At 35.4% G+C, this 10509-nt stretch overlaps 1 protein-coding gene across 1 annotated transcript; it reads left to right on the top strand.

Moving 5' to 3' along the window:
- The first annotated feature begins 9830 nt into the window (after positions 1 to 9830).
- On the top strand, positions 9831 to 10184 carry LOC141695517 (calcium-binding protein KIC-like). Its single transcript, XM_074499757.1, has one exon. It carries the CDS (start codon positions 9831 to 9833, stop codon positions 10182 to 10184), a length of 354 nt encoding a protein of 117 aa, XP_074355858.1.
- Positions 10185 to 10509: the final 325 nt, after the last annotated feature.

The following is a 10509-nucleotide window of genomic DNA, read 5'->3' as shown; positions in this document are numbered from 1 at the left end:
TTTGTTCCCACAGATCAACAACTAGCAGATATCTTCACAAAACCACTGTGTGAAGCTACTTTTACAAGATTGGTAAATGAACTTGGAATGGTTTCAGGTTCTTTCTCTAAATCTGCTTAGTCTTGTTCTGTGTTATCAGACTTTATGCTCAGTATTTACAGAATTAATCTCATTGTGTATTCTGTGCTTAATTGAAAAATGTCTTTAAGTACTGACTGTTGTCTGATATATGTTTCTAAACTCTGATAAGTGATATGTCTGTTCAAGTACCTATTCAATCCTATGAGGATAACTGTGCTAGATACTGACCTAGTAGTCTTCAATAAATAAATGATTCCATGTAAGAAGTAATTATTTCAGTGGAAACCCTATGACACTAGCAAATTATGATAATTGAGCTTATTTAAGTTTTCTTTGTATATCTTATTACTAAGTCACAAATTAGAATAATGCTACTCATCTGTTAAGTTCTGATACTAGTAAAACTGCTGAATGTACTAAGTGCTGATAAACCTCACTTATCAAAAGAAAAAGCAAAAAGATCAAAGAATAAAATAAGGTACTCCTTTGAGATCTAGAGTAAAAATGTGGAAGGGACGACCCAAGTGCATTGCTGGTATTAAGTAGATATGCATTAGAAAAGCAAAATATTTTCTTGGTGACTTTTCACACTCTATGATTACTGGAGAAATACTCTGATAATAGCATAAATTCTGATAAACAGTCGTGACTCACTTACACTGAGAAGCCACTGTAAAATAGAATTTCAAAAGATGCATAAAATTAGCACAAAACAGTTGAGGTGGACTCAAGCATGAACTCATTCATCAGTAGGTTTCAGGACAATGACAGCTCTTTAGCAAAATTTTAGTTATGCCTTATTTCTAAGATGTACTAAAGTGAATCAGACTTTACTCTTTGTCTGTTATTTAGCTTAATACACACACTAATCACTCCATCTGAATGATGAAAATTTATGTGGTGGTCTATGTTATTTTAGATAAACAGTCATTATGTCATTAATGCACAAATTCTGAGGACAAGTTCTAGTTACACGTTCTGATGATTAAGTTCTGAAGTCTATAACTCAGAACTTGTATGAGGATTTACTAATATGGGCATTCCTTTTTCGAGTTAAGAAATTATGTTCTGATGGCTGTTAAGTTCTGGTATAGGTGTAAGTTCTGATTTCTCAGTCTAATCCTTTACTTGGCTTATCTGTGAATACAATTTGATAACAGTCTCAGTTTGAACTAGAATATGTTGAAGTGGAAGATTAATAGTCACTATGATTAGGATTAATGGTATTCGTCCTTGAACAGTCCACTGTTTCTTGTTTCTTGTGCGTTTTAAACCATGATTCCTCTTTCCAATGAATGTTATTCTTTTTCAAAGTCTAGGGAGACGAGGTAGAATTAATTCTACCTGTCAGCATTCAATTTCTTTGCGTCTCCTGGCATTCTCTTGCCTATATAAGCAACCACTTCACATCAGCCTTCCCATCACACTTTTATCGCAAACTCACTCTCGTTTTTCATTTATCATCACAAATGGCTGAATTTGGCTGGTTCTACAATTATGGTGATGAGACTGTTCTTGTCTTTTTGAATGGAATTCCAACTCCATACCCTATCACCAACATTCCTCACAATCTCTGGATTCAATTTCCAGAGGTTATCAAACGTGATCTGGTGGCCGTTCGAAGAGAACTTCATCTTCATCGTCTCCGCCAGCAAGAGCGAATCATCCGACTCGCCATTCTGTTTGTCGAGAGTAGGAAGAAGAAGATGACTTAATCTCGTCTTCTTCCTGTTTTTCTTCATCATCAGCTTTGTCAGGCTTCTTAGCTAGGACTAAGGCTGTTGATGTTAGGTTTAGAAGCTTAGGGAAAATCTTGTATAAGTATTGATGTAATTTTCATTTCATAAATGTATTGTGTTGATATATTAATCTTCAAGATTTTGTCTCTGAGTTATTTTATCTTGTGTTGATAAATCCTGATTGATATTCTGATGACCATATAAATTTTGTTTTATATTAAGTTCTGATTCATTTTCAGTACTTACTTATCTAATTTATCTTGGTCATTTTCATGTGATGTATTTTCAGAATATTAATGATGCAGTGAAAAATAATTCAATCAGTGCTAACGGTTTAAATTTTGAATTAAAACTGTTTCTCTTGATAAATGGAATGGTTTTTCCTTGAAACTAGGCAAATGGGTAAGTAATGATTCCTGTATTCTCGAGCCCAGTAACTGTCCGTTATTACTGCATGTCTGACAGGTGTCCAACGGTAACATTTTGTTCAGAGTATAAGTACAACAGAGAGAAGATTTCTTTAATCTTTTACTTTCTTCATATTTTATCTCTCCTTACTTTTACTCTCTTTCTCTTTATTTCTCATGTTGGTTTTTCCTACAGACATTATCTCAAACACCTAACAGGCATACTTAAATCTCATTTTTTTCACATGGCACCAAAGGATTTAATCATTGATGGAGCTAAGTTTGTCCCCAACAACTATGCTGCAGTTCTTGATCACACTGAAGCTCTATCTGAATTGCACTTTGTACAAGATCTTCTTGCACATAGTGAGGTTGGGTATGCATTAACACAACCTGAATTCTTTTCAAGCCAACAAGTTCTGAGGTTTTGGAGGACTGGATTTTTTGATGATGGTGGTCAATGTGGAACTCCCAGTATTATCTTCCAAGTGGGTGATTCATCCTTTGTAGTCACTCCTGGTACAGTACGCAGGGCTTTACATCTTCCAGAAGATTGTACTTTCTCAATTCCAGAGGACTCAGCCCTTCGGGAGTTAATGGCTGAATTGGGATATGAAAAGAGTCTGACAAAACTTGGACAGTTGAAACGGGCTAATATCAGAAGAGAATGGAGTTTCTTCTTTGATTGCATCACCAAAGCTTTTGGGAACAAATGTTCGAATTTTGATGCTATTCCAATTATGAGTCAGCACATCGGGTATGCAATTATCAATCAAACTCATTTTAATTTTGCAACTGCTTTAATTGGTTTTATTGGGGATAGGATGACAGAGGATCGAGATGTTGTTTATTTTGCTAGATTCTGTCAACTTATTTACACTTATTGTACTGATGAACCTCATTTAGTCAGCACTCAAACCCCACCTTTTAAGGTTGCAAAACGATACTTTAATGACCTGGTAAATGCTGATACTAAGAAAAAAGTGGTTAGACCATTACATATTCCTAAGTCTGTAAAACAGATCCTGGTAAATGCTGATCCTGATACTTATAGATCTGTTTACTCTGATGTCCAACCAACTCCAAACACCCAAAATCCATCAACCTCAGTACCTACCTCTCATTCTACTCAACCTACCCTCAGAACATATCTCAAATCCTATCTCTCAACTTCACAGACTGCTCGACCTTCATCTTCAGCACCTACTGTGAAATCTTCATCTTCCAAGCCAAAGAGGACAAAGAATGTTCCTCAAACATCTCAAAAGAGAAGGAGGATTGCATTGAGCGATGAATCTGATTCTGAGGAACCAGTTCCTGCTAGAGAACCTGTTGTATCTGAAGCTGAGAAAGAGATTTCTCAGAAGGATTCTGAAATTGGGGGTTCTAGGCTTCTCAAGAGGCTTAGACAAATGACAGTTCCTGAAACTCCCAAGGAATCCAAATCAACAAGGAAGTACAAGAAATAGAGGGCACAAAGGCCAGTTTCAGATGATGAAGAGGAAGCAGCTAAGGAAGGGGATCAGGAATCTCTGATCTCACAAGACAAGGAATTTGCTCCAGTCACTTCTTCTCCATCAACTCTGGGTAGTGGTCATAGTCAAGGTAGAAGGTTTACATCAAGACAAGCTAGTCACAGGACAAGTTCTGATACTGGGAAAAGAATAAGTTCTGCTGCTGGTAAAAGGATAAGTTCTGATGAACTTCTAGATCTTGATGAGGAAATGTCAAGACAGTTATTTCTTCAAGAAAATCCAGGAATGGACTTGGAAAGTTTAAAGGAAGAAGAAGCTAGACTTAAATCAGAGAAAGTCACATCTAAATCTGAAGCTTCTGGTAAAAATTCACTTCCAAAACTCAAAGGCATTGTGATCAAAGAAAGGACACATACTGAAGCAACATTGGCTAGATCACAACCACAGATAGATCCAAGATCCAAGGGTAAAGAAAAGGTTGGTGAACCTATCAAGGTTTATGTACCTCCTGAGGAAGAAGAACTTACTGATGAAAAGGATGATCTTGCTCTGACTTCAAGAAAAGTTCTTAAAACAGCCTCTGACATGGCTCAAGTTGTTCAGAGTCAAGAAATTGTAAGTTCTGATATTCAGAAGAAGCAAGTAACCTCTGACAGAGCTCAAGTTAACTTGATATCAGAAAATAGATCAAAGACACTCCTACCGGGATTCACTAAAGCAAAACAGACTCAATCTTTGAAGACTACTGTAAGTGGTTTTGAAGCAAGAGTAGTTACTGGAAAGGAAGCTAGAGATAAAACTGGATTGGGAAGTGCTGATGAAAGAAGAGTACACAACACTACCAATGATCCAACTTCCTTGAGTGAACCAGGTATTGGAGCAACTCCTGAGAGATTGAATCAACTGGAATCTGTACAGATGGTTTACCATACCTACTTGAAAGAATACATCATGTTGTATTTCATGACAGATGGTAGGGTTTATCATATAAGACAAAATGCCATTCCATTGAAGTATTTTAAAGAATTGGAGCATGTACTTTTCTTACTTCAAGTGGATGACAGAATAACAGAGACTGCTGCAAACTACTTAAAAGAACAGATTCAGAGACAGAAAAGGCTTTATTCTGTTAAGTCTGACAGCATATATGTTCCAAAGTACAGAGATCACAATGGTGATATTGTTGATATGAAGCCTAATACTGCACAAATCAGAACATATCTTGGTATTAAGGGACTTGAATTCAATCTGGAGTCTGACAAAGCTTATGTCATAAGACTAGATCAGGAGTTGAGAAAAGCAAAGATCAATGATCTCAGAGCTGCAATCTTTCAAACTGGTGAAGATACTGCAGAGCTTAAAGATGTCAAAAAGAGAATGATTGATGAACTAAGATATGCTGAGAAATGTTTGTTGAAGAACTATCTCAGAACAACTCCTGACATCAGGGAGATCAGAAAATGATGAAGTCAAGTCGAAGATCTACAACTGCTTAAATTCTGATATTTATACAGACTGAAGTTGTTATCAGAAGTTGAAATTGGTAAAAGCTTTAAGGACTGTAAGTTGTAGTTATCTAGTCTAATTCTCATGCATTTGTACTTAATGTTTTTGACATCATCAAATATATGTTAAACTTGTATATTATGTTAATTTACAAGTTGGGGGGAGATTGTTAGATATATTTGATAATGTCATGGCTAATATGTTTTATGTTTATCTTTCAGATCTTACTTGAACAGGATAAATCAGTACTTAACTGTTGAACAGTACTTATACTGGAAGTCAGGACTTAAGGATATCAGTACTTATGTTATCAGGAGATAATCATCAGAAGATAAATATCAGAACTTAAGTGCTGAAGGACAATCAGATAAGGACAGTAGCTGATTAAAGGAAAGAAGATCAAGATAAACATAAGAAGAGATATGCATGAAGAAGGAATTCTGTAAAGAATGGGATACTTGGAAGAAAAGATATCTGATTGATATATTTTAGAAAGCAGAATTATATTCCATATCAATTAGCGATTATCTTGTAACTGTGTAGTATATAAACACAGACATAGGGTTTACACTAAAAGTGTTATCATTATTAGAGAAGATTATTCATTGTAACCCTAGCAGCTCTCGTGATATTTGTTCATCACTGAGAGGTAACAGTTCCATACTGTAACAGAGTTTATTGTTTCAATAAAGTTTGTTTTCTGTTACTTAAGTTCTTAAAGTTCGATTTGAGTGTACTATACACTGTATTCACCCCCTCTACAGTGTGTGTGTGACCTAACACTTTACTCTAAAACTGTGGTATATCTTATTTAAACATTTAAATAGATAAAGCCCGTAATAAAACCAAAATAAGTCTTTTATTAATATCAATGAAATCAAAACAGATTACATAAAAGTTATTCCTAAATCATCATACATGATTGGACTTAGGACACATCTCTTTCAATATGGGCATTCATTATATCTTCAGTGAAGGGTGGAGTAGGATCATCAGGATCACCAAGGGGAAGAAGATTGCTTGGATCAGCCCTTGGGACAACAACCCTTCTCTGCACTGGACCATCCAGGTCTATGATGGGAGGATGATTTCTCCCCATAGGAGGTACTGGGGGTCTGGTGGTTTGGTGCACCTCCAAGTCGCGCCTCAGCCTTTGAATCTCAGCCTCGTGAGCCCTGATTCTTTCCTGCACTTCTTGGGGATTCCCCCCTTGGGTGCTTTGAGGGCGTTGGCTACCATCAGCCATCGGCTCTTTGCCAGCATGTCTCCTTCTTGGGGCTACTTCATCATCCGAAAATTCAGAGTTGCTCTCAGTGTAAGGACCAGAAACTTCTTGATCCTCAGGGATAAGAGCCAAACCTCGTATGTATGGGGGCGAGCGCCCGCGTGCTTCACTACATCCAGCATGTCCATTTCCTCCAACCTCGGGGTAAAGGGGCATCCCATAAGGGGGGTTAGTAGTAACAATAGTTGAATATTCGTACCCGATAGGTCGAGAATTTACAGGTGCATGTACTTGTTGAACTTGGGGATTCGTACCTTGAGTAGCCGAGGGAATCGTCCCTTGTGGCTGAGGTTCAGTTGCCCCTATCTGGGCTTCTCCTTCCGTGGTTGCATAGGTTGAATGAGGAGGTACCTCCACAGTTGAAGAAATCACTTGGGTTGTCCCCGTTGGTGTTCCTCCTCCAAGGGCTCTAACTGTTCTCCGTGTTTTCGCCATGGTTATTGTTGTGCTTTCCCACAGACGGCGCCAAATGTTATGAATAAAAAACTAAGGTTATTATTTGTTTTATTTATTGCTAAGGTTCGGGAGCTCAAGGCCTTTAATGGCTGCTCTCGTGTTTCGTAGTTTAACTCTGCCTTTACGAGATGCCTACGTATCTTTGTGAATTAGAGAATCAAGCCAAAAAACATAGTTCTGATTTGTGGGGGTGAGACCCCTATATAGATGTTGGTGGTCCTTGAATTGGACTTGGTATAGGAGACTTGGTGATCAAGTCTCTGAATTAGAATGGACTTTGGGGTCCTAAATAGTAGGAAACTGATTCCTTATCCTTCTAGGTCCCTTAGAGGTTAATCTGCAAGGATTTATGTCCTCATTGGGACTCTTTTCAATCGCTGATTTTTCCCTTATTAATTAATTACGAGATTAATTAATATTCAGGGTTTTTGGGCCTTCTTTGTTCCATTAGGCCTGATCTGGTCCATCAGGCCTGATCAATGTATTAACATTTTTGGTCTGAATGTCATACATCTTCTTATTGGTCCTGGCAGCCCAAATCATGTATAATTACTGTAATATTTAATTACATAATCAGGATTTATTTATCCCTATCATTTGCCCCCCAACTTTTGGGAAACCGTATAAGATTTCGCAAAAGTTAAGTTCGTTCATTCCCTTCCAGGGTATCGTTTTGCGTAAAGTGTGGAGCGACCTACACGCTTACAACGATTTGCCTTGTACGTGGCTTCAGGGTCGTTTAAAAACTTCCCCATCTTAGTCGTTTACAAGTGACTCATCAAATTAAAAAAAACTCTTAATCGCATCATGAATTTATAATTAACTTGCAATTACATCACTAAATTTCAGAATACTTGCACCGTCATTAAAAATGTGTTGATCTTTAACGGAGACCGTTAAATTGTGTAATATCATCTTTAAATTTTCAAATTTATCACTGAACTATGTGTTAATTTTCGATTAGGTCACTTGCAGGGAAAAGAATGAATATTAGAAATATAACAAACGAATTTTTTCAAATTCGTCACTGATATCAATTATAACTATCAGAAAAATTGAATTTAGAATAAGATATTTTAAATCGTATATTAATTCTAAATTTATTTAATTTTAATTACACAGAAAACATCAACACTATTACTGGAGGAAACAAAATTATTGGGAAAAAAATGTTATCTAAATATTTGTTCACTTGTATCGATTATAAATATATGGATTGAAATGGTACACACGAATTTAAATTTAATTAAAGGGTAACATTTTAGAAAAAACTAAAAAGTTTAAAGTATAAATTAAATGGTTATGCAAATTTAAATTTAATTAAAGTGTAGTGCAACTATACAGAGAAAAATTGTTATATTTTTCTAAGTATATGAAATAAATGAGTATGTTCAATCTTAAACTTAGGAAATTTGTATAATATATCCCATATTAATAAGTTACTTTATAAATGTGTCCAATTTTAGTTAGCAATTATAAATATGTTCTATAGTTAAATTTTAACTCTTATATAACTCATATATATAATTAATTAATATACATATTTTTTGTCTACTTGAATGGATTAAAATGTCCCCAACAATATACATATATATATGATTAAGTTAAAAAAGTCAAAAAAATTGAAAATGGGATATTTAATAAATTATATTATAAATGGGAAAATTTGGTAAATGGGTTTTTAAAATGGGACTTAATAATAAAAAAACTCTTAAATTTAATATATTTTAAAACCAAATTTAGTTGATAACCTAATTGAAAATTAAGATAAAATTAATGATTTAATTGAAATTGAGATGAACTTGAGAGTATACCACATCATTTGTCTGTTAGGGAATTTAATGGAACTAACGACAATGATAAATTTGTAAGTTTTAAAATACTTCATAATTTGAGTGAAATCTTTTTTAAATTGATGACTCAATTATAAGTTACTACCGATTACAGTGATCAAATAACCATTTTACCCCTTACAAGTTACATGGTGCGTACATAATCCAAAAAACTCCAGCTTGTGCTCTTACAATATAAACCCTGAACAAATATATATCACGTTTATCTCTATCCCAAATCTGACTTTTCTTTAATCCATACTGAAATTTATCATACTCTACTTAAATTTATAGGGGTTACTGAAATTTATCATACTATTTTTAAATTTATAGGGGAAAATTTATCTGCCTCCGCTTTAATCCCGTCTTAAATAATCCTACATACCTCTTGCCAAATTTATTCCGAAAGTTGTGGTCCTTTACAATATGAGCTTTTATATATAGCACTTGTTTATTTTGCTAAACGGACCTCAACTCGGCTTTAGTAATATATATACTTTTGCACCAAGGTCTCCAATTTGTCAAAAGATTTCATTATCAAATACATACCAAATACATACATAAACTTTGTATATAAATCTCTGGGAGGTCACCCTGCAGGTATTCATACACCTCAGTTATATTTTACTTTTCATGCCATTTCCAACTAATTTACATTTACTGTATGAAACTGTCCAAGATTAAAGCTATTAAAGATAAGAAATGAAGGCAGGAAGGAAGCTTCGCAGAAGTTGGGGAAAATACAGGGCATAGCATCTAGTCATGGCAACTGAACAAGTGTGTTTTGTCCACAACTTATGATAGACTCATACCATGGAGTATCATCTTACCTCACAATTTAGGCACCTTCCTGGAAACTACTCATTTCATGTATATATTTGGTTGCATACGGCAAGCAAGAATATACTTTTATTGCCTAGTAGCTTTATATAAGTTGTGGCCATTCAGCTGATTTATGTCAGCATCAATTGATTGAAATTATTGACACCTTTTATTGCCTATAAATTGCTAGCTCCTTGTGATCAAGTTGAATCAATAATCATAAAGATATGACCAATGGTAGTGATGATGAGTATGAAGATTTGTTACCTGTCATGGCAGAGAAGCTGGACGTGGAGACGTTCGTGTCTGAGTTGTGTGGTGGATTTAGGCTATTAGCTGATCCTGCAACCGGATTGATCACAGCCGAGAGTTTGAAGAACAACTCAGCTCTTCTTGGAATGGAAGGGATGAGCAAACAAGACTCAGAAGCAATGCTTAAACAAGGAGACCTCGACGGAGATGGATCGCTTAATGAAACAGAGTTCTGTATCCTGATGGTGAGGCTTAGTCCTGGCATCATGGAAGATGCTGAGGCATGGCTTCATAAGGCTCTTCACCATGAGATTCAGAGTCTCCTTTGATTCTCATCTGAGTTAGACGGGTAATATTATTGCTAAAAATTGGTTGATCATTTTCTCAATAAATTTTTTATTTTCCTTGTTCAACAAGTTTTCGGTAATCATTCAAGCACATGGAAATTCTCTCTCTCTCTCTCTTTTTTCTGTGAAAGACAATGCTGCAGACTGCAGTATTTGAAGGAGTCATCACCTACAACAGGTCACAAAAACGAAAAAAATATTTTCCTAATTTACTGGTCCAAGATTAAAGCTATTAAATATCGAAGAACACGAGTAAATTAGTCACTTGCAACATACTATAGTCCAGAATATTCTAGTTCAGAAGCTC

The sequence above is a fragment of the Apium graveolens genome, chromosome 11, assembly GCF_009905375.1.
Source record: "Apium graveolens cultivar Ventura chromosome 11, ASM990537v1, whole genome shotgun sequence".
Taxonomy (NCBI): domain Eukaryota; kingdom Viridiplantae; phylum Streptophyta; class Magnoliopsida; order Apiales; family Apiaceae; genus Apium; species Apium graveolens.
This window is presented reverse-complemented; position numbering and strand designations above follow the sequence as displayed.